General features: G+C 42.9%; 1 protein-coding gene across 2 annotated transcripts; it reads left to right on the top strand.

The window, feature by feature from the left end:
* Positions 1-142: 142 nt before the first annotated feature.
* On the top strand, positions 143-27,960 carry spidr (scaffold protein involved in DNA repair). Of its 2 annotated transcripts, none has more exons than XM_068598965.1 (20): positions 143-308; positions 712-861; positions 990-1,044; positions 1,521-1,694; positions 2,112-2,254; positions 5,475-5,704; positions 6,343-6,454; positions 7,876-8,096; positions 12,434-12,638; positions 13,476-13,717; positions 19,825-19,983; positions 22,236-22,323; positions 22,731-22,871; positions 22,988-23,050; positions 23,653-23,854; positions 24,406-24,579; positions 25,722-25,815; positions 25,892-26,003; positions 26,952-27,008; positions 27,461-27,960. In XM_068598965.1, the coding sequence occupies exons 1-20, from the start codon at positions 294-296 to the stop codon at positions 27,578-27,580; spliced, it is 2,757 nt and encodes a 918-aa protein (XP_068455066.1). In that variant the 5' UTR covers positions 143-293; the 3' UTR covers positions 27,581-27,960. The 2 variants fall into 2 exon arrangements, with proteins under 2 accessions (XP_068455066.1, XP_068455058.1); XM_068598957.1 differs by having other exon boundaries at positions 6,343-6,464; positions 7,877-8,096.
* The last annotated feature ends 24 nt before the right edge of the window (positions 27,961-27,984 follow it).

Below are 27,984 nucleotides of genomic sequence, written 5' to 3'. Positions count from 1 at the left end.
TGCACTTAGTATAAGTAATGTACTACAGTTAAATTTGAATGAGGCTCTCACACGCGCGCGCCAGAAAGCGAGAGACGCACGCGGGCGGCCTCCGGGCTATGCTGGAGACCAAATGGAACACACCCCTCTTTCAGATTGAGCAACAAGCCTGAACTCTGTTCTGCTCTATAGCTAGTTACCAACCGCCGGCAAACCGCTGCGTCACAACAACGGGGGTTAATACAAAATATGTGTGATTTGTGGACATATGTGTGACTTCAGCCGTGGCTTAAGCTTTGTTTTATTTAGTCGCCATGTTCCCCAGAAAGGTAAGAAAACCCCGCCGGCTAGGTTGTTTAAGCTAACTTTTATGCTACATGCTAGTTGGCTTTGTCAACTTCATACCCGTCGTGACGCGTTTTAACCGATGCATTTTTAGCTTGTCTTCATTATTACAATACATGCGCACCTTTAACACCTGAACTGAACCGCCAGAGCGATGATAATCAGAGCCGAGTGAGATAAAATCCAACCGGTGTTTCGATATGACAGGCGACCGTGTAAACTGGAGACTTTCAGCCGAACGCGCCTGTTGTCGTGGTTACGAAAAGCTGTGGCTCAACAGGCTGAACGTCTCCAGTTAACACGGTCGCTTGTTAAACCGTAACACCAGTTATTTTTCATTGGGCCTTGACGCCAAATGTATTTATGTATTTGTATTCATGTTTATAGCGTAAAAGATGCCACAAGGATGTGAAGTGTGTTTTCTTCCCGGACGACGTCGGAGAGGGTTTGAAAGGAGCGGGGAGACTTTCATCCGGGTCCTGCGCGAGGAGCTGGGAGACGTGCGGGGACAGTTTTCTGGACACTCAGGTGATGAAGGTTCGTCAACCATCGGACGCGTCACGACGTGATTGACAGCCACGTAACACTCACGTTGCCCTTCGCTCTTGTGCAGCATTCCTCTGTTGCTCTGACGTCATTGTTGATGGTGTTTTTTGTTGTTGCAGACTCTCAAGACATCAGGGAGGAAACTGTCTGATTTGAGAAAGTCCACTGCTTTAGGTAATTTGTTGTTTAGTCTAGTTATTATATTAAGGGCAGTGCAATTTATTTATACTATATCGTCATTGTAAGTATATACAGTGGGCTTTCTCAGCCCTTGATCCACAATTATGTTATTTAAATGAACTAAATATTATAATTAAGGTGTAAACGCACATTTCTATGAGGGTTAAGAATCAAACCATGAATTTCTTTCTCTCTATATATTTTTTCTCAAATCAAAATATGTGTGCTCGTACCACAGTTTATGCAAAAAATGGTCAAGTAGTGAAAGTTGCCATTAAATTCTTAATGTAGACAGTGGAGGGTGCAGAGTAAGAGACACACACAAATAGAAACTGTTTGAGTGCACATGCTTTCTCTGCAGGGTACAGCTCGCCGTGTCTCTTCAGCTTTTAATTGTTAACTTTTTAAACCGGTTGCTTCATCTTGTCCCCGACCATGGTGTGACATTATGTACTCTTGTGTTTGCTCAGTGCAGACCGGTGCTGATAATGAGGACCCAGTGCACATCGCCTGGAGCTCCAGCGACAGCGAACGGTCCGACGATGAAACACAGGAGCAGCAACCGCTTCCTCAGAGACCCCGGAGACCCGCGGCTCCCATTCAGTCTTACACCAGAGCGCTGCGCATGCTCCCCACGGAAAAAGGTACATTCAACTGTTTGTGAGGTTGTTTGAGCTGACTTTTGTTTTGTCTCAGACAACACTATGTATATCCTGCGACGTAAACCCAGATAAGTGTGACGACAGACTCAAATGTTATTATTCAACATCTTAGGAAACACACTTATTCAGTTTCTTGCAGAGTTTAATGAGAAGATTGATATCACGCTTCTAGAAACATATATTTTCTGAGCCTTTTTAATGGACTTTTATTGGACTTAATTTTAGGTTGAAAAGTTAGTTACCTTTAATACAAAAATATGAGAAAAGATAGTTCAGCTTAAGGAACCTAAGCGAGGAACTTTGGTCACTGCTGTGAGAGGTTGAACGTTAGATAAAAATAAAAAAGTGGATAAAAAGTGGAACTTGATTATTGTTGGTTTCTTTTGTTTATTTCTTTAGAGGACCTTCCTCTTATAGACACAGACAGCGATCTCGATGAATCCGATGAAGATGTTGAAAAGGACAGCGGCCAACAAATCTCTGACTGTGAATCCGAGTCCTTTGATAAAAGACAAAAAGATTTGCCTCTTCAATCTACACATGTGAGGGAACTTTTTTTATTCTGATACTTTTCGTTGCCTCCATGAACTGCATGAGTGCGATACCCCCTGACAATGCACTGTTGTCTGGACGCAGCATCCCCCATGGTCGTTTTCTCCTGTTTGTGTTTGAATGAACACTAGATGGCGCTATGCCACCACTTAAACGCTGTGTAACTTCGAGTCTGTTTCTAATTTAAAGTGTTAAGTTGACTGCCAGTGCATTCAGTTATCTTAGAAGTAGTACCATACGTGTCAGTACTTTTCCTAAAGTCTAGTGAGACACCAGATGATATTTTTCTCACCGAGTGTTTTTCCTGATATTTTGTGTCTTTTTTTTGTGTCTTATATGTAAGTTGCTGCTACTGTGACAAAATTATCTATCTATCTATCTATCTATCTATCTATCTATCTATTTATCCATCTCTCTAGCTTTCCATCTCTCTATCTATCTTTCCACCTCTCTATCTCTATCTATCTTTCCATCTTTATAAATATATATATATATATATATATATATATATATATATATATATATATATATATATATATATATATATATATATATATATTATCTCTCTTTCATCTCTCTATCTATCTTTCCATCTCTCCATTTCTTCTATCCCTCTTTCATCTATCTATATATCTGTATTGCATCTCTCTCTCTTACTCTCTCTGTATAATTTAAAAGAATACTTGTGTTGATATTCTCTTTGATTTATTTGATTGTCCGTGTGAAGCCAATGGACCACCAGGTGGAGTATTGCAGGCTCGGCAGTCTTCTTGTCCTGAGAAGGCCTGTTGGGATCAAACCAGCAGAGCTAAACTTTTGTTTTAGGTCAGAATCCAAACTGTCAAAGTCCACAAGCTGAGCCAGCAATAAAGCTCAGAGTGTGGAGGGAGCCGCTGCCTCTTATCCACAAGCAAACCTTAAAACAGATAGGAATGCATTCTACTTTAATGAAGACAATGGATGCTTCCTTTAGCCTCTCAAACTCTGATTTGTAAAGAATTTAACTCTTTCAATAGTGTTATTGATTGACCAAAGAGCCGTAGAGACGGTTATTAATCGATAGACTTCGCTAGATCTTTTTTCTTCAAATTTACTGCCTGTTGTGTTACATGTCGGTGATTTAAATATTTTGATGGGTTCTGACTGTTTTTAAGTGCCAACTGAATATGAATAGAGAAAAAGTAAACGGCAGATTGATCTATCAAGAAAGCCGTCCTGAAAACACAGTATAATGCGATGTATACACTATTACTTTAGACAAATAGCTTTGTGTTATCAGTAGTCGATCAGTCGTGGGCCCTCCTGTATGCTGTGGAGACTTTGACTGCTCCTTCTCAGGAGTCATTCAGGATCAGTGTTTGTTAAAGGCTGGGCATGGGCAGAATGTACAAGGAGCGGTGAAGGTGCTGTGCTCATGTTCAACACCACACATGCAGCATGTAGTAGTACAACGTGTAGTCGATCCGCTGGAGGTGTCCACATTACTGCAGAGATGCGGTTTCGTCGGTAGCGATTTTTGGAAAAGGTCCTTGAAGGACATGGTGATGATTCGAAGCCGATAATCAATATTAATGTGCACAGTGTCGTACACAAATGTGCCCACTAATCAACAAAATTAAAGGTGCAGTTAAGTCACAAGTATCCTGTGATGAAGTTCTCCGTTTTTGCAGGCTGTATGTGGAGAGGAAGCAGATTAACATCCCCCCACAGACCCAGCTACTTCCTCTTGTCACAGTTTAATGTGCTGCTATCAGCTTTCTTGGGTCAAAAAAAAAAAGACTCAAGATCACCTAACTGGAGGCTTGTGGTCAGAGGCCTCCTAGAAAGTCAGAGGGGGTCCTAGTTTTTCTAACATGGTTTTACTGAAAACGTCTGTGTTTTTTGACACGCATGTTCAGTAATAAGACTAATTGGGTATCTAGTTGTTGTTTTTCACAAAATGTTCCATGGTATTAGTATTAGTGCAGGTAGATTCATGACCTTTTAATCCCAAAAGGTTGTGCAGAACATTTAAAAACTAATTAACATCCTGGTTCCTAATGTTTCCCCTGTTCTTTCACGGGTTTTCTTAGATTAGCTTTAGCTATTTACAATTGGCTTTCAACTTATTAGATTTGACAAAAAATGAAAGAATTCCAATACATTGCAAAAAGGGGTAGCTAGCATTTTGTTTAATAACGCTTCAGTTAAAAAAAATACTATATTTTAATTTAATCCTTCAGCAAAATATAACAACCTAGTTCTCTTGCGTACAAACGATTGTATACAAAACCGGATCTAACAGGACACAGAGGAGACCATCCCGGTCCAAGTCCAAGTTTCTAACTCTAGATAAATGTACCGCCGACTCACTCCACGTACTGTATGTCTGCCAGATTCCTCTGTTATTGTACTAGCGCTGAAAGTGGGTAGGCGGAGCTGTGTGGGCGGTTTTGCGTCTCAAGGCCGAAAGAGGATGGCCGCTTCCCAGATGAAGCGAGTCCCCGTCTCCACTCACCGGCCGCTCAAAAGGGTCAACGACCTCGACCACATCGGGGCCCGGCCGCTACATCAGGGCCGTGTCAACAGAGCGGGACTATAAACATCTTTTTTACTACCGTTTGTTCAGGAAAACATGCAAGAGTCGTAAGCCGCAGCAGAGAGCTGTGTACTTACAATGCTTTCAGTGCCGGGTGAAAACATTTTTGAGCCGGGGCCAGGAACATACTGTTCCTTTTTCTCTCTGTAGCTGGTTCGAGTGTGACGTTGGCTGGCACGGCGCCTAGCAGAGTCAAGTTGATTCAAATAAGACAGCACGTTGGCTGACGGAGCCTGGTATGCTGGTCTTGTCTGCACATGACAGGAACTCAGGTTTCTTGTGGATTTTTCCATGAGAACTGCTTCCCTCAGGTGTAGTGAGCAGCAAAAAAGAAAAGAAAAAGCTTCAAGCCCTATCTTGTGAATTTATCAGCCTGACAGTGTATCATTGTGCCATATCCACCCACTGTGTGATTGATTTTATTGATTTTAATTTAATCTTTAATGACTCATTATGAATTTACTGAAGGCGGAGGCCTTTTTAAACTATCCCCTCGAGATGTAGTGGTATTTTATCTGCAATTTAATACTGTAACATTTTTAAATGAATTCAAGCGTAACTTGTTTAAAAATTGGGCAAATTATTTTCTATTTTACGGTAAATTAATAAAATAATTCTTACTCTGTCCCTAGATGAGAGAGCTAGAGATCTCAGGCTACGCGTCAGACGACGAAAACATCAACGTCACAGTGACTCCGAGCAGACCGGACTCTCCTCTCCAAACTGGTGAGGTCAGCAAAAGGTCAGTGAGTGACTGGGTCAGATCTGCTCAGGCGATGCTGCAGACGCCACAGAAACCGCAGTCCACGAGGCAGTCCAAGACACCAGAGGACTCCGCCAAAAAGAGAAGGAAATTTCAAAGGTTTGACTGTTGTTCTTGTTTTGAAAAGACACATCAGGGGCGCACCGATTCACCTCTTTGTCCAATGAGTATATCTAAACTATCTGCTGATTCCCTATCCGATAATTTTCTCCCCCTCTATTTAATCTGCTCACTACAGTGTGTAACATCCTGTAACATGATGTTGTCAGCAGCTCACTGTTAATGAAGAAATGATTGTATATATGAAGGATTTCTCAACTACATTAATATGGGCCTTTTTTTAGCTCCTTAATAAGGTCAGTATTGGCTGATCTGACCAGAACAATCGTCTCTACTTTACATTATTTTACATATATATGTAATATTTACCAAGTGTATTGCCTCATAAGAGCACACAAAGTAACGAGACATATTGCTCGCTGCGAGACATCAATGTTTCCATGGCAGAACGGGTGATGAAAGGGACACCTGGTGTCACGATGTGGGCGCTAAATGTCATTGCCATCTCGAAGCCCACCAAATCTGACAGATGGCTATCTGTAGTGTTCGACAGCTTGCGTTTGGCGTAAAAAAAAAAAATCAATTTCCTTGAGATAAACAATTCTGCACGTGCGTTTGTTTCCGATGCCGCGTGAGTTTATCAAATAACATCATCTGTGGTTTTGTTTTTTTCGTAGCGGAGGTCTTGCTGAGAGGCTGAATCGACTCCAGTGCAGACAGAGGTCAGCCGTCGGCTTCTGGAGGCACCAGTCCATCTCTGACACCTCAACAACAACAACAACAACAACAACAACAACAGGTGATTATCACAAACCTGATGTGTTTGCCACAGTTGCGCCCAGGATGCCGCAGACATTCATTCGCCTCGGAATCCACATTTACATTTAACATTGAACTTTGATTTGTGAGTGGGATGAAGCCCCCCCGCCCCTCTAAGCAGGCGTGATTCTTTTGGAGAGGCCGATCGCTGGGGCTCTGAACCGTGAACACAGTATGTAGGTGACAGGAAACTGTGTGCCGAGTTCTCTGTTTTTTTCTCCTTTTTGGCGGTGCACCAAACCACTTCTGTTCTCTCCTTTATGATAGGACACGAGCAGCGGCTTAAAGTTGACAGTTGATTGTGGAAAAAAAATGTGAAAAAAACCCGCCCGATGCAACGGCGAGTTTGCGGTCGGTCGGTGAAAGTGTAGAGGTTTATATTAACTTTTTAATTGGCATTTTGAAAGGTCCAATTAGTAGTGTGTTTTGCATTGACACCCAGCTCCTCAGTGCAGGACATTTTACTTTTAAAGTGCTTGAAAACTCTCAGTGCGTGGCAAAAACTCTTTCAGTAGAGTTTTGTGTGATTTTTCTCACTGCGTAGTAAATTCTGAGCAACAACAATACTGTTACCAGATCATCCTGCTGTTACATGACACCTGTTTATCTTTGTTGCTGTAATTTCTGCCTGTTATGTAAGAGCACTCGCACAAGTGGCCCTGCCTCTAACTCAGCAGATCATTCTAGGCCAAGAGGAGGACTCAGAAGACGATCTCAGTTTTGGCCGACTGCCTGTGGTTATTCTGATGATTTTTTTTTTGTAATCTGGGACCTAAACGCACGGAGCACAAATTAAGCGCTTCGATTTCATGTTTGGACAAACGCATGTTAAGACGTAATCGCGCTCTAGCGATCCCTTTTGATATGATTTTTGTCTCTATTGTATTAAAATCCCCCCCTGCGGCCACTTTCAGGGACCGTTAACACACGCAGGCACTGGACCGCACCGGCATGTTGGTTCTCATGCTGCAATTTTTACGATTCAATCCAATCAAATTTACATGCAAAATTGACACACGGCCAAGTTGCTCTCTTATCGCAGTTTGATTTACGGCTCCGGGGCATTGTCTCGATTTGCTTTTCTTAATTACGTCTGTCTACTTCTATTGCTCGGGCCAAAAAAAGCAAAGTCAGCTCCATAGTGAAATTCCAAACATTTGCACACTCACCCAGTGGGATTCGCTGTGTTTCTTGTCCAGCTCTGGCTGAGTCAGTAACAGCTTTACAGTTATTCAGTGCGAATTGTTCTGATGGTAAAAGTGAATTACTCTCATAACGCATAATGAGTCCCACAGAGAGCGAGAGTCCGTGAGAGCCAGAGTACACTTTTTTGCATGTACGCACGCTGAAACACACACTCGACATCTGTGTTGTTGTTGATCTGCTCTCCAGTGGACAGGCCTGGCGTGCTGGTGCTGGAGGTGCTGGAGGTTCAGGAGGAGTGCAGCATGCAACTGGCGCACTGCGAGTCCCACCGGCCTCCCGGAGAGGGCCACCAGCACAGAAACGCTCTCTCTGAGGGGAGAGCTCATGTGCTGGTGTTGTTCAACAGAGAGACTGCCGCCCAGCTGATCCCCGCGCCCGGAGATGTCATCCACATATACCCGCCATGGTGAGAGGATGCAGTCATACTTCAAAGCCTCCCCCCACACTCGCCCCAATCACTTGTGTTTTCGTCACTTTCTCTGGGTGTTCGACCCCTTACTGTGCAAAAATAATGTGTGTGCAGAGTTCGACAGTTTTAAACTTTCATCTGCTGATGGAAAGTTTCTCTGCGCTCAACCTTGAATCTGAGTTTAACACGTGAACATTTGAGCAGGCTTTTGTGACATCAGAACAAGTTTTGAGCCAATGCTGTGTCCAGTATGCGACTTATGAAAGTATGATGAAGAAACTTGAAGCCCTCTGTGGACACACATTGCGACTGGACTTTTTCAGTGAAGCGGCAGACATGTTGTTGTTCAGTCCTTAAACTTTTAAAGTGGGTGTCCATGTAGTTGTTAATTGACAATTTGTGGAAAAAACATGTTTTTCACATGTATTTAAGGGGGTGTTTAAATGATAATCCCATTTTTCTGCAGTTAGATTTGAATATTTGGTGCTGCTGGGCGGTTAGCAGGTCTGACGGTGACGGACGTTAAGCGCCAGCTGCAGAAGACTTTGACTGGGAGGTAAAGTAATAAGGGCCATTTGTCACCTTAGGGGGTACTTCTGCTTCTTAAGATGAATTGCAAGCTGTTTAAGGATTTTGTGTCTTAAAGTCTTGCGTTTCACTGGAACCAATGACTGAAAAAAATACTTAGTATTTAATCAATTAGCAATTAGTCGATCGATGTTTCGACTTTAATAAGAATATATAAATGTACGTTGCAACTATATGGTCTCAAATAGAGCTGACCGTGAGAGAAAGACACAAATCTGGGAAAAGTAAATATGCTATTGATCAGTGTAACTTTTTCATGCACTTCCCTGTTTTTGATTTTTAGCGTCGTCCTCTGCCAGGCGATCACAAAAAAAAGACCCAGTTACACAATTTAAGACTGACTCACGATGTGCAGGACACAGAGTGACAGGATCTCAGAAGATAATGCTGAGGAGGCGGTCTGATCAACAGAATAAAACACTTAAATATTGAAAAAAGGAATTCTGTAGGAATGATGATTCTTTTGGGCTTTAAGTTAGAAAATGTGCTGCTCCAAGCTCACAATAGTAAGCAGCAAAGGGCCCAGATGAGAAGGCAGGGCGGAGAGGCTAGGAGGGGTGATGTGTGTGCATGTGTGTGTATGTATATATGTGTGTGTGTGTGTTCAGGATTGTTTTGGAGTTGGAGCAAGGCAGCAGTTGACTCCAGCTGTTGGGAGTTTAGGTTTAGTGTACTCTGGAATATCCAGGCTGGCGGAAGCATAGGGGCCTCCTCAGCGCGCTGACGTCACGAACAGCTCCAGGGAATGCTTCACATTCCTCTTCCTGGCAGTAGTTAGGTCATTTCCAGCAAGCTGGGGAGAAAAAAAACACACAGTGAGATTATTTTCTGGAGCATTTGGGAGCAGAGAGTGAAGGGGAGCCAAAGGAATGAGATTGAAAACACATGGTGGTTTGAAAGTACCTCTGGCTTTAGCACCTCTCCTTCCCTGTTGTATTCCATTCCTGAAATCACAAGCAGGAGAAGAGCCCCCGCCGAACATTTACCCCCCGTTTACTCTTTCAAAGAATCATTTCTCCTCCGAACAAGTATCCTCAACTCTTCTTTTTGTTTGCGTAAATGACTTCCAGCCGTCACAGCATTTGGTCTACATTTTAAATCGATCAATATTCGAACTCGATAACTCAAAAAAACAAAAGTCCCTAAATCATAACTAATAAAAGCTGGCGACGAGCTCCATATTCTCCAAAGGGATATTTGCTTTGTCCGAAGCTACAGGATGAGGCCGAAGTGGAAAAACCCGGAATTTAGAGCATCAGAGCTTCTGGTAAAATTCCTACAATCAGTTTCCCGTGTGACGCTCACCGGGGCCGAACCTCCTCCTCCAGGTTCCTGCGGTGAGGAGGTTGACTCCTCCCCCACCTCCCACGCCTCGCTGCGAGTGGGCCGTGACTTGAGCGGAAATACCTGCAGGGATTATTCACTCGCGGGCTGTGACGCCAGCAGCCGGGGCCGCTCCTTAATCCGGCTACCTGTCTGCCGATGACAGCTGCCCACTCACCTATCTTACAACGGGGTCACGCTTCCTGTGTGCGGGTGTTGTACCTGTTTTGTGAACAGTATGTTCCTCTCCGCTCTCCATACTATGGCTGACTCACCCGATCTCTGCTCACATGTTGGACTATTGAACTTTGTATCAAAAAGATACAAGCCAAGTCATCAGGTACTAAGTAAACACACAAAAGTATTTGATTTGTCGGTGCGGCAAAATAAGGAAATAGGACGGCAGTAGAAATACAATTAGTAAAGCTTTAACCCAAGATTAGAGAGTTACAGAAGGGATGATGTCATTTTAATGAATAATAATAACATATTCATTATTATTGATTCGTCAACATGTAAACGGTAATTTACTGTTATCGGTATTTTAAGTGACACTAATTATCCTGCTGAGTAATTTGATGTGTAACATTGAATTTGAAAAGTAGCTAATTTAACTATACTACTTATTAGTAGCTATACTGTCAAATAGTCCATTAGTCATACGCTACAGTGTCGTACAGTATTAGGATAAAGTAGCATAGAATGGAAATGCCTAAAAGTCACTAATTCTAAATTATATTAAAGTACAGCACTTGATTACACATGTTAATGTAAAGTAACATATGTAAAAAAAAAAACATTTAAAAGTATTTTGGGCTAAAATGTTGAAAATATACACGCATGCTTCGTGTGACCGGAACTAGGAATATGATTCATGAAAAGATGAGAAGATTTTTAATAAATGCAAATTACTCAATTCATTGACTGTCAGAACACCAGTGAAATAATTTGAATTTGAGCGACTACGGGATGACTCACCTAAATGTCTGCACCTGCACAGTAAAACACACACACACAGACACACACACACACACACACAGACACAGTTTGTGCTGTATGTGGTGAATGCATAACATTGTGTGCAGCGCTCCAGGGCGTGTGCACGTTTTGTAGCGGCTCTACTATCTACACGAGCTCTACTTGCGTCCGTAGTGTCCGAAAACGCTTGATTATTCTTTATGTATTGATTTATTGAACCTATCACTACGTCCAACTTCAACACTGCACGTCACCCACCAATTTGTTTCTTTCTTTTAATGCAGACAATGAAAACAGAAGTCCTTGCTCGTGGATGTAGAGTTGCAGTCAAGGACAAAAACCTGTAAAAAAAAAAATATATATATTGATCTGCTTCGTTATGTTGAAGATTACATTGTTTAAACCTTCCCATTTATATCGATCAAGACTAACTAAATATTATAAACAGTCGGTCTAATGCAACACTTCCGTAAACCTTCAAAGTTTAGACAACATTACATTTGTACTTGGCTAGTGACGATTATTACATTCAAATATTTTTTTTCCTGCTTTTTATTTTTTTCTGTTTTTAATTTCTTTTTCTGTTCCGCCTGACAAGCTGCGACACATCCGTCAGTTCCAGTCACTCGGGGATCAGCGATGTTGTCTCTGAGTCAGTGCTGATCCATTATCCGTGTCACTTGTGGAAGGAATTAAGCCGTAATTAAAACCATAAACAACGTGCCATATAATTAGATATTGTTCAGGTTGTTGGATTTTAAGGCTCGGCACCACTCGGGTGTGTGTGTCTGTGTGTGTCTGTGTGTGTCGTGAAATGCATAACCGGAACTGTTTCCTAGATGTCATGGTGAGGGCACTTAGATGAGTGAAGTCTAAGCTGGTAAACGGTGACAATTGGGTGAAAAAAACACGAGAGCACTTCACATACTTTGCGTTCAATTTGTTTTTGTTTTTTTCTCCAGCGAGCTTCTCGGCCTGTCTGTGATGTCCAATGAAGTGTGTTTTTTTTTTTCCATGCACAATGTCACATTTGTAAAGTATTTAATCGAGCTGTGCGGCGCCGCGATGTGTGGCCTTTTTTTTTTTTAAAGAACCTCACTTATACGGAAAATGTATCTTTTTACCTCTTAGTGAACAAGCATCCGTTGTGTATTTTCCCTTTTTGTCTCGGAGCAGGTTTTTGATCTACTCTGCTGGGTGGGTACATTGTAAAGAAACCTGTGGAGGTGGTTGGTAGCTTATCTGAGTTTGACATTCAGTCTCGAGCTCTCAGCCCCCTTACGTTTGTGCAATACTTCATTTAATGTTCTGTTGTCAACGCAATCACAACGCAAACTGTTTCTCATTGCCCCCAACGCCATTTGAAATATGTCTTCATGGTAGAATGAAACGACGGCACCGAAGACAACTGCTAAATCTAAAACTGTATCTTCATCTCTTTGCAGGCAGAGTCTTTCTATCGAGGGCTTCAGCCGTGATATTATTCTGAACACGCACTTCAGTCAGAAAGTCTACTCCGCAAACAAACTGGCCAGAGTGTCCGCTCCCAGAGGCCCGCTCTCGGCAGAAAGATGCAACCCATATTCTTTGTGTAAGACGTTTGGACTACTGGAGGAATGCAGGACCACAGCGGAGAGTGATGCCAAACATGTCAGTAGAATCATGTGCCTTACATCTAGTTTCTAATATACTGTATTCAGTAAACTTACAGGTCGTATCAGACAGCAAACCAACCCTCCATATAACACCTAGTCTGTAACTAACTCTCAGCTGCTGTCATCAGTTCAGGTCTAGTGTGATAATTTTGTTTTGTTGGCACACAAACTAACCCATGAGGAGGCTTGTGTCTAAAATCTTCATGAATGTAATCAATGCAACAGGAGCGTTCAGTCTCTGAGGGGAAGTTTACAGGGTTTCATGTGCGTGTTTGATTTCTTCAATCTGAGTCTCTGTCTGCTTGAAACAAATACTAATAAATGATGTCAGCGAACATCTGAAAAACGTGGCAATATCGGCCACGCCCTCCTTTTTATGGAGCAGATTTCTAATGCAGCACGAAGAGAAGGCGATTTTTTTTGTTGTTGTGGTTTTTGCTGCGCACTGCCATGATGTGTGTTGACAACAAACTAATACAAACGACTGTGTGGCAAGAAGTGAGAAACTGTGACAAAACTGTGGGTTTATTTAACAAGCACAGAGCATCGGGCTGCAACTAAAGATTGCTTTTGATCACAAGTAGATTTATTGTTGGGTTCATATCAGAAAATAGTACCACCACTTCAAATGTATTGTTTTGTCTGATCAACAGTCCGTTAACTCAAAAACAGTCTTGTATTCTATTAAACTGAAGGGTTTTTTCATATTTTATAAGCTGATACAGGCATTTTTGCTTAAAAAAACTCTGCCAATCCAGTAATTGATTACTTATCCAACCATTGCATCTCTGAGGTGCAAGTCTCATTTCCTCTCCCTCCTTTTTCTCTTCAGGTTGCTGCCTCCAGTTCTCTGTGCAGTTTTGGAGGTTTGGGAGTTTCAGCGAGACATTGCCTTTCTCTCCTGGAGGCCATTGAGGGTCTCGGCCAGGCCGGCTCTGTGGGGCATGACGTGGAGGTGGTGGTCCAGAGAGTTTACTCCATCCCTGTGCCCGACTGCTCTCCCGTGTCCATCCTCAAGCCCAGACTTCCCTCGAGGACACCCTCGGATCCTCCTGCAGAAAAGGGCAAAACCAGGTACTGCCGGACCAGCTGATAATTAACGGTGCCAGCGATAGCCTTTCGTCCGACACGTCATGCCAAAAGAGAATCACATTGTATCTCCTGTGTATGCGTCACTCCCACAATATAAATTAGGCTTTTTCGTGGTGGGGAAAAAATAAATAAATAACTGCATGCTGGTTTCCTCGGTCTCAGGCCTCTCATGCTTCTCCTTGGTGGCACATTGTGTGTGTGTGTGTGTGTGTGTGTGTGTGTGCGTAAGTGGTCGAGCTATTGTTCACAGCACAGCAGGCCCCACAAAGCGCTCGCGCTGTCTCCAGCCATATGGCATCGCTCGACAAAGGACACAAACATTTCTAATTGAATCCAGCCCCCTTTCTGTGAGCAACTCGATCCAATTCCCGGGAAATGCGGCGTGATGTGTTCAGATGCTCGTGCACCAGCAAGCCATAGTTGAATCGGTGCCCACTTGTTCTCTGCTGGGTGGAACAGGTTTGCCACAGCTTAATGCCTTACCTTACCTTACCTTAACGCTATTAAGGAAACCAAAAGTATATTCATACGGTTGTAAAAGTGTCACGACGCACAGTCTTTGGCGAGACAGAAATATTTCAGTTGCGTGGACTCTTTTGTTTAAGCTTTGGTTACTTTATCTGAAGGTGGAGCCAAAACATTGTGTTATAATTCATTGGGGAAAAAAATAATCTAAATACTTTTTAAAGCACTAGTCGAGCAAGTAGTACATTTTTTGAAAATCAGTTGCATACTTTCAACTTATGTCCTTATTTTTTAAGAAAAAAGGTAAAACAATTGCCGGTTTGAGCCTCAAATACATGTCATACGTGATAATAAACTGAATATTTTGTGTAGTTTTGACTCTTCCTCAGACACAATAAGACATTTGAAGACATCTGCTCGGGCTGTAAAAAGCTGCAATTTTATACCTTTTTGATTAATCGGTTAATCACGAAAAACAAGTTCAATAATCACACTCTTTTAGCTTTTTTTCTTTTTGGTCTCCACCACCTCCTGAAGGAAATATCTGTCTTTTTAGCTGCTAAATGCTCCATTGCATCCATTGCGTTTGCTGTTTGGTTGGAACGACCACATTTCTAAAGCCCTTAAACCAGGACCCTAAAGTGTAACGCACGCTTACAAACACAGCATTGGCATGCTATCATTTATCGCCGGCCGTAAGAAGACCAAAGACTTTCTCTTCGGGCATGACGGCTAACCTCTGGCGCAGCAACAGCCCGGTCGACACGTTGATTGATTGCCACACGTGCAAACACATCAGTGTTGCATTCAGAACGCGCGGTGAATTGTTGGTTTGTGTATTTGGTAACAACGAGTGGGACAGAACGTTATGAACATCCATGTCAGCGCTAAAACCAAGTTTATTTTTTATTGTGTTGTAAGTGACTTTTGCAAACTGGGACATTTTAATGTTTTTTCATTTTGTTGGGATTCTGGACTCTTGAGCTGTTGTGGGCTGTGAAACCAAAACAATGAGCTGAAAGACACAAACACCGCGGATCATAGCAGAGTCGTGTGTTTATCTACTGTGGCTTTCTCCCTGCGTGGGAACTTGTTTCCCATCGCATTATTTTTCATATTTCTTTTTTTAATAATGCGGGCAATATTTCTGTCCAGTGACGTGGAATCTGATCCCCTTCCTACAAAACAATGGCTCACTCTTTTTTTTAAGTGTGATCCCTTCAGTGTTTCCGCGTGTTACTCAAATGAAGTTCACTCAAGTGAGGTCTCATTATTGTTACTGACTCAGTGAACGTCCTATTTGAAGCTAATCCAGCGAGCGTGACCTTAAGTTGCCTGGCTCTCCCCGGGGCTTGTTTTTTTTAGTTCTTTTGCTGAGTAATAAAAGGGAAGCTTTGGTTCCTCTGAGTGGAGCGGCACGAGGGGGCACTAGGTGGTGAAAGGAAGAGCCCACGGTCAGCTGACTGGCTAACTTTGGTTGTAATGTGACACTTTCTCCTGCCACGCTGCTTTGGCAGGCTGGTAAACAAACGCCGCCCTCTGACCGGAAGCGCTCCCTCACTGTCCTCCCGTTTTTCTCTCTCGCTCAACCAGATTCAACAGGCTCAGTTTGAAGTGAAAGGCTGGAGGTTAGGAGGCGATCACGGGGCCTGAATATAAAATATGTGGATGACTCTGCCTCCTTAGTGTGACCGATTTTTAAACAGCATTCAAATCATAAGACATGTTTTTTTTCTTTTCTAAAACAACAAGATAAGTTGTTAAAGTACACTTGTATACATCTTTATAAGAAGCTTTGGTTGGATCAAGAACAACTTCTTGGTATATTTAGTTGCCTAAAGTATTTTACCAGGATGCACGCCTGCTCTGCAGTGGGACGAATAGTTTACTCTCCATCGCCACTTGCCCCATTCTGTATAAAGACAAGGACAGTGTGTACCTCTCATGTTGTGTCCCCAGCCTCTGTGACTCACTTCCTCTAGTCAGCATGCTTATTTGATCCTTTTGTTGTTTAGCCTCTATGTTAACACACACATGGGAGGGAGGCCAGTGTGATATTTATGCCTGAAGAAGATGTTAAGTTCCCGTAAATTCGGAATAGAATAAACAAGGACATTAACTGTTTGCAGGATGAGAGGAGAGGCTCGTTGCTTCTATTTTTTTTCCCCTCTCTCTCTCTCTCTCTCTCTTTCTCTCTCTGTCTCTCTCTCTCTGTCTCTCTCTCTGTCTCTCTCTGTGGAGAAGGAACACAATGTGCCGCAAGGATCCTGTTACAACCGTGTTTATCGCTCCGCCGGCACCGATTGGTGGACGACGCATAGGAAGGAATCCCGCCTGTCCACCCCCACCACCAATGAGGCCTCTCTGCTGTGTTCTTAATGCGTGGGTCACTTACTTGTGTGTTGCCAAGTAATGTGCATGCGCGCACAGCATGGGTGTGTGTGTGTGTGTGTGTGTGTCTCTGTGTGTGTATTTGTGTGTTTGCATAGGCTCCATGGATCGTAGTTCTTGGAAGAAACCCTCAGTTGCTGAGAATTCTGTAATCGTTCACAATAACAAATTCCTAAAAGTCTCTCTGAGAAGGAAACCTGGCCAATGGCAGAAGATTTGTTGGGGAGTCGGGGCCGACTGTTTGAGGAAGTGGGTCTGTTAACGGGCGAAAGGAGGGTCCGAGCAGCGGGGAGGCGGTTGTTTACGGCGAGCTGGTACCACCAAGAGTCCCATCGCTTTTCTTTTCTATCTGTCAAGTGTCATATCAGGTTTCATATGAGGTTTTTGCAAGTTCAGACAAGCGGCTCTTAAAGTGATAGTGTATACATATTCCCACCAATGTGACTGCAGCAGATGTATTTATATGGTAGGCATATTATTATTGTCAACAATGAACTGATCCTCGCTTGTAAATATTTCACCTGTAGGCGAAGCCTGATGAGTAGTGTTCCTCCGTGCACTAATTATACCTCAACAATCTTCCTTGTTGTCCATAAATGATTGCAAACGCATCAATGAGCCTCTCTGCTGAACTGGGTCATGTGTCTTCCTCACAAGGCGACCTATTAAACACCGTCCTGTTGTTGTTGTCAATACTCACTAAAGCACCAAACGTGTATTATTCTGCCGCTGAAAATGGTTAAATATCGTCCAGTTAAAGTTTGCTCAAACAGTCATGTCCGGATGTTTCATAGAAACTATTAAGCCTTTAAAAAAAACATGGAATGAAAAAGAGAAACATTGCATCCATTAAAGGTTTAGCTATTTGAATTAATAATCTGGATTATCTGCAGGTTCCAAAAAATTGGTTATTCTTAAACTAGTCCTAATTGGCTGGTGAGCTAAGATATTGCATCCATTAAAGTCCACAAACTGTCCATAAACTGTCCAATTTCATTCAATTATTTGTAGGTAATTTATATTTAAAAAAAAAAAAAAAAAGATTTGTGGCATCTACTCCACTTTTTTTTCTGTTTTACACTGTTTTGATTTTGAAAACATCAATGCATTTTTTCACTTTAAAGTCCCATAGGCAAAAACACTCAAGCAAAAAGTCAGATCAATAAATAAGGAGAACGATTCTTGGTGTTGGTCTATATAGGTTCCTGTTTTCATCAGAGTTCATCGTAGGACAGAAGCCAGTCTCTCTATCTGACAGAAATATAATTTGTGTTTTTTTTTTGTTTTGTTTTTTTTAAGAATGTGAAGGTTTTATGGAATTTATTTTCACCCTGAGGCATTTTCTAGTCTGACTTGACAAAGTGTCCAACATTTCGATAAGGAATTCAAAAGAACTGAGGTCTTTACCTAACTTTAAACTCAACATACTTGCATGTGTGTTCAGCTCCATCAGCATAAAAACCTTCTTTGTCTCAATGTTTTGTATTTTTCCAAGATGTACAGCCACAGCTCTGATTTTTGGATTGTGACTACAGCAAAACAACGGAGTATAATGTTGTTGAAAACATCGACCGACACCACCAGAAGTCATGGCAGGAATGTTATTGAGATATCTATTTCCAGGTCTCTCAAAAACAAACACAGACAGACCCCATGTTTACCAACACAGGGCGTTTATAGACCTAATCAGGTGGTTGAAAACAGTCTGAAAACTATTTCCAAACGTCTGGGACGTGCACATGCATGATGGGCATGCTGACAGTTCTTTGCTGTGTTTTACCTCCTCCTCCTCTTTTTTCCTCACTGTTGCTTCGCTAATGAGGAGATATGAACTCCACTGTTTACTCTCGGGGCTGGTACAGGGCTGTGTCTGGGCTTGACTGGCTGAGATATTGGAGCATATAACAGTTCCAGTTCCTCGCTCACTGGGAGCAGCAGAGTGCAGGAAGACACGGCCTCACACCTTTTGTGGGCCAAAGGTCTTTTTCTGTCAGCAGCAGCAGCCTGTTAAACCGACCAGCAGCAGTAACACTTCAAAAAACGGCACCGCTGAGCCTTTTTTTGTCAGGGTCTCACTCTGTAGTTGCGTTAGTGGCTCATTATTTCTGATGCGCATTATCTGATTTCAAAAGAAAGGAGTTAGGAGTTGTGAAATTATGCTTTTTATTATAATAGTACCTTCAATGCATGCATTCCAGCCTCAGTGGAGTGCAGGTGCAGCCAGGACAAAAGACACAGAAATGTCCTCTGCACACACCAAGTTTTTTGCAAGTTTCCCGGAACATATCCCTCGAGTCAAGTGACAAAACTAGAAACCTCAATTCACCAGTTGGTTTCCTTCCAGTTTGTGCGGTTGCTGTGATGCGTTAAAGGTTTCAGTTATTCAGAGAACTTTTTTACGGAGTTCTCGTTGTTGTTTGTGTGTAAGTTTTTTAAAAAGTTAAGAACTGCTGAAGAACTTAAAGATTAAATTGTCTGGTAAAAAATATCTTGGGCCCTGAATCCACCAAGAATGTTTTGCCACTATCTGCTTCGTCTCACGGTCTGATTCCCAAAAGATATTGCACTAATGTTGTTGGAGCGCACACACTCCCTAACGTTTGGCAGCTGAGTGCAATTTGCCCTTGTTTTGCGTTTGATTGCAATGATCCGTGCGGATTGGTAGAAATGTTGTCTTTGCTCAAAAGAACGCAGCAGGGAGAACGAGAAAATGAAACGTTCAGATCTGCACGTAACGACAGCAGCTTGTAAACACCAACAGAACGTGCAGGTGTGTTTTTTATTATTTACGCCAACCATTTTCAGCGAAAATTACTCATTACTGACTCATTTGGATTTCGGTCACCAGTTAACACGGTCGCTCGTTAAACTGCAACACCCGTTGCTCTGAATTCTGCAGAATTCTGTAGAACTTGGCTCCGCTGTTTGATGCTGTTAACAGTTAAAATTCAACTTTAAAAGCTTGCTGACATCACATCCGTTTCCAACATGTGAACACGAAGATCGCCTTTGCATAATCAACGTCATCACAGTTACACTTTTCTGCTATTCTACACCAAGAAAAGCTGTAAAAAGGCGGCTGCTAGCAAGTAAACACAGATGTGAACTATACGCACGTTGTGTTTTGGTGAAAGAATAGAAACTGATTTGTCTTTGGACACGTCGAACATGATTTTAAGAAGTGTTTGTATTAACATCAGTGTATCGAACCAGTGTCGTTGTGTTGTTCCCAGGCTCTGTGTGCTCGTCCAGGATAACTACGGGATGTTCAGCGTGGTCCAGCTCCACTTCCTGCCCTGCAAGGACGACCTCTACGAGTACTGCCGCAAGTGGCAGGGGAGGACCTGCTTGCTGAGGGGCATCAAAGTGGTGCGGCGGGTCACTCGAGAAAGGTTAGACCCACACGGCTTTTCACCTAAATCTCATCCCAGAGCCAACTTCAACCTGAGACCGGTATCAATCTGTGATATGGATTTCTGCTCTGTGGGGTTATTTCATCTGGCTACTTGGCCATCTGGAGCCACAACCCTGGGTTAATGCCTCAGGGCCTTGTGCTGTAGAAGCACCAGGGTGCCTCAAGCTAAACCATCGCACTTTGAATTCAGTGTCTAATGTGTGAATCTCCGGTGGTTTAAACTGCAGCAAATCCCCCGTTTATATGCCTGAATGCCCTCCTGAAACACAAAACAGCCACATTAGCGATACAATGAGGGAGCGCAGCTCGTCTGAACCAGATTATGCGGTCCTGCTGGCAGTGCAACTGTGTTTACATGTAAAGTGATACGAGGTGAACGGCACGCTCTGTGTCCCTTGTGAGTGTCCATAGTCAGGATCCCAGATTAGATGCAGTTAGAAGAACTGACATGGGAACATTTAGAGACCGGCTGGGGGTATGTTTACATCCTCGGTATTTTCAGTGCCACCGCAGCCTATAATGTCTCCGGAGGTTTTCTGTGGTCGGGCTGTGATGGATGGGCCGTCTCCACCGCTCACACACGGCGCTATCTTACTCGCTCAAGTGGAAAAGCACGTTGGCCTGGTTTGGGTAAATAAGGCGTTCATCTCCCCCCTCAGTTTCTTAGAAGCAGTAAATATATAGAAATCTAAACCAATCAGCACAAAGTAAACCGTGTGGGAGTAGTTTGACATTTTGGGGATTATGGTTATTTGTCTTTTTCCAAGAGGTAGATATGAAGATTGAAACCACTCATGTTTGTGGTTAACAGCTAGTTAGCTTAGCATAAATGTTTGGTAGCATGGGAGTCGGCTAGCCTGGCTGTGTCCGAAGGTAACGCCACATTTCCCCTATTTATTACTCCTTGATTTTTATCTGACTGAAACAAACAAGATATCATGTGGAACTTATTGAGCAGGAGAGCAGATTTATATACTTTTAAACAGCGCCGTGCTACCCGTTTGCCCTTTTTTCTAGTCTTTATTTTAAGCGAAGCTAACCAGCCTCTGGCTCACCTTATATTTCTACCTCACAGACACTACAATGGTGTCCATCTTATCATCTAACTCTTAGAAGAAAAAAAAGAAAAAAAGATGTGAGTAAGCGTAATTTCCAAGATGTCGATCTACTTCCGTAAGAATATAAGTCTTGGAGGGGTGTGTGGTTTCTAAACAAACAAAGAGGCCGCCCTGGAACCTGTGTGAGCAGCGTGTCGTGTCAATATTGCCCTTTTTATGGTGAGAAGGTATTTTCACAGAAAAGCTACCTATTCTCGGCTGTATTTTGACCACAAAGAAGAAAAAAAAGAAAAGCCGTACTTCGAAACTTCGTCCGAACTAACAAAGAAGTGAGCTCCGTTTGAAAACCAGAGTGAGTTGAATGATTTCTGTTTGTGGTTACTCATGCTTTGAGGCTGGCCTCACTGGACTTGAATGGGCTGCAGAACCAGTTCCACACAAAGAAACCCTGTGATTACAGACTGACTAAACAGGTTGTCAACCGCTGGCTGATATGACGGCACACACTCATGGTTGAGTTACTAACTTTGACCGCCCCCCTCCCTCCCCAGTTCTACATGAACTCGAAGTGTTCATCTTGGAAGTGAGACAATGAATCAAGAGCTTGGCGTGTTTAGTAGCTTCTACCTGTTTAGTCATTCCTGTATTGTTGAGCTGGAAATGAAACGTCACAAAACCCCCATTGAGTGTGTCATCTAAATTCAATCTGTCGTTGCTGGGATTAAGAACGTGGGCGGAAGAAGACAAAACGTCACTAATTGAGCGTTTTAAACTGCGGTCGTTAGAAGATCAATTGTTTTGCTTAACCTTGTTGTTTTTGCATCCCGATGATATTGTGATTTACGTGGGGGTTGAACTTTTTTTCCCACACTTCAGTATCTCAAAATCTGCTTGTAAAAACGTATTTTTTTTCGCCCTGAGTGCATGTGCTCTGCCAGCCCAAGCATGCGCTCTGCCAATTTGTTCGAACAAGCTCTGTCTTAACAGATCTGCGTTTTCAGGGAAGTGAAACTGGCTGTGAAAGCTCTTTATCTTCCCGTTAAAGTCCCTTATTCACCAGTTTCTCCTGCTCTCCCCCCTCCTCCGCCCTTTTCAGTGCCACTTTCCTCACTCTTTTTTTCATTTTGTTTTCATGTCTTCTGCTTTTTGTGTGTGTGTGTCTCACTCTCAGGAGCACCAGGCTTTTCAGCTTGATAGACAGTCTGTGGCCCCCGATGATGCCTCTAGAAGATCATGGAAAGGCACCTAGCATGTGCAGTGTAAGTTCTTACCACGGCAGGAGTCGATGCACCCTCAACACGCTTTTGATTTGGGAATATAATCTCTTAAATTGACTGTTTGGTCCATGAAATGCCCCTTTTGGGCCGATAAACCCGGCATCTCACTAAAGGAGCAGGAGCTAGAGAATGATTGGTGTTTTGTCCCCAAAAGAAATTCACGTCAATGATTGCTGATGATTATTTTTCTGTCTAAGTAATCAGTTGTTGTTGTTTTCTTAACAAGAAATACTCCACACGGCACCTTTTTTAAATTTACAGCCTTTTAATTTTCAATAGTACAGAACCTTTGTACACTAATGCTGAAACCGTAGTTGCACACATCCAGAGATGAACCAAGAGATGAACCAAGTGAAAAGTATGAGCCTTTTTTTGTTGTTTTTTAATAGGAAAGTATCCCTGCCGGTGCGGCTCCAAGTTTCTGCTACCTGCTGTCTGGTCAGGAGAGCTCGGTTCAACCTGCTGGGCAGCAGACGGTGTCGGCGCTTTACATCCCTCCCACTAAACTAACCTTACAAGACATACTGCAGGTGAACATTTTCTCGCACTCACAGAATTGATTTTTATGTATTGATTTTTTTATTTTCCACGGATCGTGATAATACATTTTCAGCATGTTGATCTCAAACTTTTTTTTTGTTTTCAGGATGAGCGTAATACCTGTCGCTGCAGTTTTGACGCCACTGTTCTGTACAAGAGAAAAATGCTGGTACTTATTTATTCATTTTCATGAAAAATAATAAACGTTAGTAATTTGACTTGAGTAGAACACGATAAACTCTGTCTGCTAGAGCTCCTCGGTCATCCTTTTTGAGATCATTTGAGCCAACAAACTGATAAGATTGAGCTCTGACGTTGAAAGCATGCGTTCGTATCGCTGTGTGTGTGTGTGTGTGTGTGTGTGTGTGTCTGTGTGTGTGTGTGTATGTCAGTCGGCGAGAGGCCCGGACGTTCTTTACCATTGATTTGTGAGACCTTTAAACTTTGACCAAGATGAGAGAGATAACATCTCTGAACAAAGTGGACTTTGCCTCGCGCTCACACCACTGAAACACAGATACTCGTTTGAGTGTTTTTTGCTCTGCTAACCGGCTTTGGGCGTGTAGCTTGTTGAATGAATAATCTTTTCAAAGCTGGTTTCAGCTGATCTTTTTTTCTTTTTCTTCTTCTTTGAGGCAGAATTTACAATTTGCGTCTAATTTGAGCAAGTTTTAGTTTTGTAACGTTTCCTTGTAAAATGTCTCTTTCTAGGTCATTCTGGTTGCAAGTAGTTCTCAATCTGCTCCTTTGTGTGTGTGTTTTGTATTTCAGAGTAGTGATGTAGGCCAGGGTGAGGTTTGGATGGTGCTGACAGACCCCAGTCTTCAGGAGGAGCAGCGGCCCGAGAGGCCGCGCAGCCGAACGGTGGCCCTGTGTGTCAGCACTTCCTGTGCACTCACTTCCTCCGTCCTCGAACCCCTGAACTCCCCCGCTGCCTGTCGCATGTCATTCAGAGATGTCATCAGAGAACACGGTAGAGCTTTTGACGTGACCCGACATGACATTCATGCCAATCCGACCGCCGTGTCATGAGCCGTGGACATGTCACCCAAACAGTGGTGGAAAGTCAAAAAGCACATTCATGAAAGTACAAAGTACGGGGAATTCCTGTACTTTTGCTTTAGCGTTTCCATTTTGTGTGTCACGGGACAATATTATACTTTTTACTTCACTACATTTATCTGACAGCTGTGTGTTTTCATGTTCTTCGCCTCCGTCCTCCATCAATTTGACCGAGCAGAGACACAAACACAGTGTCTCATTCAGCTGCATTTACTAAAACCCAGCATTATATATCTCTATTTTTACTTGAAGGAGTTGGAAACTCCAGCAACTCTGTCAAACATGGTTTTGGGAGTACTACTTCATACGCGATACAATTGTTTCTGAAGCCTTTCGTGGTTCCCGAGAGCTTCTCCTGAACTAGTCTGCTGCTTTGGGGGGTGAACACAATCCGAGCTCTAGTTCGATGTATTTTTTGCATCTGTGTTGTGGAGTAATATTTCCAATTTTCCAAACCTCTAGGTGTTCTGTTGTGTGTGGAGCAGTCCGTTGTCGGGACATGCTCTGTGGACCCTGATGATAACAATCTCCAGTCCTCGACCAGACCTGAGCCTCGGGCAGAAACCCCGCCCCGACCTGTGAGACTGGATCCCCTGAGTCCTGAGATCACACCCAACTCCCTCTGCTCTCTGTCGGGTCAGTTTCTCCCTGTTCACTGATTCCCTCTGGTTATCAAGGGATACCCGCAGAACATGCCCGATGGGTTTGTTTTCTCAGCGGAAGAAACCCACTTGTTTTTTTCCTCATACGCAAGTTTACAGCTCAATCTGGAGGCCTTGATGTGGCTTCAAGGCATCGCTTTTTCTGCTGTTTGTTGTTCAATGTCCTCGAGCCGTCATTGTTTAGGGCTTTAGGAAACAAAAACACATGGAATTGTGTTGAATTTCAATCATTTCCAACGTCACTTTGTCAGTAAAATCAACATGTTGGCTCCTCATAAGGCTTTTTATAGTTCAGATGAGTTATTAGTTGCAGATTGAAGGAACATTGCATTGTTTCCCCTGAACGTCTGTCGCATACACTCAGTTGTTAAGCTTTGTCCTACTCACTGACATCAGATATGTTGGAAAAACTTTTTTTCCGACAAAAGTAAAGTCCAGCTTTGCATTTTTTTCATTAACCGTTTTTGCTTTGTGAATTAGTCCTTTTTGCTTTACTTACCCTGAGTCTGTCCAATCATGTACATGTAGTACAGAAAGGAGAAGAAAAAAAAAGAAGTTAAGCGCAGCGTGAAACGGATAACAATCTGCATCTGTCGACTTCGTGTCACAGTTGAGAGCAAAGATCAAACTGTGAGCCCTCTCGGCCCCTCTGGCCGAACATGTTTGGTCAGGTGGCTGGAAAAAAAATACAACAAACTTATTATCTACACGGATCCCTATCTTTTGGAAATTACAAGTGGAAAATAAAATTGCAATTTATCGGCGTTAAATTCGGTATCTCACTACCGGCTGGTTTTGCGTTTGTGGAGCAGCAGCTCTGGTTGTTAAATGAGATGATGTTCAAGCTGCAAGGACTCTGCTGCGGTTATCACGGCCATCAGATAAAAAATGAAAGGGATGTGTTTATCTCTAACACCCCCTCACAAACGTACACACACTTTGAAACTTATGTAGATCATTTATCAGTTTCTTCTGGTTAGGCGTCAGAGTTTTTCCTTGAAAATAACTTAAAATGTAAATAACATTGATGATAAAAGATGGGCGAATAAAAGTAAAGCCAAGTTAAAAGGTTCAGTGGGTTTTTCATGAGAATTTTAACGCTTTAATTGCGTGCAGGAGTGATCGTCGGAGTGGATGAGAGCGCTGCTTATTCCTGGCCGGCATGCAACCACTGTGGAAGTGACAACTTGGAGATGTTACCCGAAAAGCCGTAAGTTCTCAAGTTGTATCCAGAATTGCAAACAAGCGTCAAGGCAAAGTCGCAAGTTTCTTTTCTTTTTCCACAGTCGGAACTTCCGCTGTGTCTCTTGCGGGTCGTCGGTGGACAAACCGGACACGAGGATTAACATGGAAGTGTTCCTGAGTTCTTCGTTAAGTAATTGCACTTTGAAGGTCAAGGTGAGAATGTCCGCTGTATCAGGCTTCAGAAATCAAAACTGCTTCAGGGCTGATGAAGTACTATTTTACACAGCGTAGCTTGCAAGTATTTAAAGGAGTATTTTTATTGGGAATATAGAAATTTGCTTTCTTGCTAAGTTAGATGACATGTTTAAATATATAGCTCCATCCAGCAGCCTTAGCTTAGCCGAAGCGCATTAATAAACATGTTATGTACCATTCGTTTAGTCTGTGTAAAAGCGGTGTGGGGCTATTTCTTGGTTCCCAATAACTTCCTGGAGTCTCTGCTTTTTTTCTGGGAATTTCTCCCCGGCTTTCTTGGTCGGTGGTTATCGTCACAGTCTGAGAGACACATGCTAGCTTTCGCCAGTCTTTGTGCTAAGCTAACTGACTTCATAACGACGGTACAGGCGTGGTTTCGATCTACCAATTCTTGGCAAGAAAACAACATTTTTTCCCCCCAAAACATTGAACTATTGCTTTTAGCTGAATAAAACGCTTCAGCAGTGAGGGGGGAAAAAAGGAAAATAGATGCAGTATCAGGAGACTGACGGTACAAAGAGCAGCGGGGTGGGGTGTAGTGGTTCAAGAGTGAACAAGCTGGGTTCAAAACCTTTGGACAAACAAGCATCAGTCTTGTTAAAGTGTCCTTGAGCAAGATATTTAATCCTCCCTGTGAGATTCCTGCATATTAAAAAGACTTCATTACTTAAAATCCTTCACTGCATCTGCACGACAGCTATTATGTAAAACCTGCTGAGACTTTGTTGTTATCAGGAAACTAAGTGAGCCAAACTGATAAAAAAGGAGCAGCGCTCTTATCAGCCAGCTGATAGTTCAGCCTCCTATCAGTCTGTTACTCACCAGCATTTTGTTTTATATTTACAACATTGAGGCCACAATCAAAAATACATGAATGGCTCCAAACCGTTTCATTTCTGCCGCCAGCTGCAGCAGAAGACGATCACATCGATCCTGAACATCGCAGCGCTCGAGGGTCAGGAGGTGAGCTTGCTTTTTTACAAACTGTTACGTAACTCTGGGCTGAAGTGCTCGCTGCATGGATCTTGTGTCAATACGTCCCGAAAGCACTGTCATCTGTTCATGTCGAGGGGATGAAGCCTGTTCTGTTCAGAGAAAAAAACAACCTGAGTCATGCTCGTCACATAAACAGTTAAAGACTTTGCCGCCAAAATACTGACATAATCTCCCACCCACCTCCTTGTTTAAGTTTGCATGCCGGTTTTATGCTGGTGATGTTATAATCATAACTTTCCTGTACAACTACTTGTGCAAATAGTGTTTTTTTTTTTGCATTGTAGACATGCGAGTACAGAATTAACTCTTAGTTCAACAGAAAATGCTGCTGACCAATGTGGAGGGGTGCAAAGGTCGGCGCCTTATGCGCACTCTAATATTGTTTTTCAACGGATAAATAAATAAATGGTGTGTTTCAGTTCCCAGGTTACGATGTGGAGAATGTCCTGGGAAAAGAGGTGGGCCCCCTCGCCGTTTACGTCCGAGTCGTCTCCAGGAAACCTGCCCTCTGGATCGGCCTGGAAGAAATCTGCCTGTGAGTCTGTCGGGGTGAGAAGCCTATGATATCAATCCTCAGGCTCCAGTTGGCTCCAAGGATCTGCACAAGAGGCCTCAGGCTGAGCCAGTTCAGCCTTCTCCTCCCCCTCTTCCCCACCCTCCTCCCTGACAGCTTGACGCTGAAGTGAACGGGCTGCGAGAAGACAAGGTCTTGTTTGTGTTAACGATATGTGATCCTGTGGACCAGCGGTTGACAGCCCAAGGGTGGATCAGTGGCATGCAGTCTGTCAAAGCAGCCCACGCGGTTCATCAACTGGGACTCTTGGCTTTAAACACATTTAAGTGGTTTAAAAGTCCCTATCTACCTCTGTATTTAAGATTACTGACACTGTCCAATAAAGATGTATTTTTGCTGACTTTACATTCCTGTTTCCTGTTGCACTCT

Source organism: Clinocottus analis, unplaced genomic scaffold (assembly GCF_023055335.1).
Source record: "Clinocottus analis isolate CAN_PGR_092001 unplaced genomic scaffold, fCliAna1.0.p SCAF_11, whole genome shotgun sequence".
Taxonomy (NCBI): Eukaryota; Metazoa; Chordata; class Actinopteri; order Perciformes; family Cottidae; genus Clinocottus; species Clinocottus analis.
This window is presented reverse-complemented; position numbering and strand designations above follow the sequence as displayed.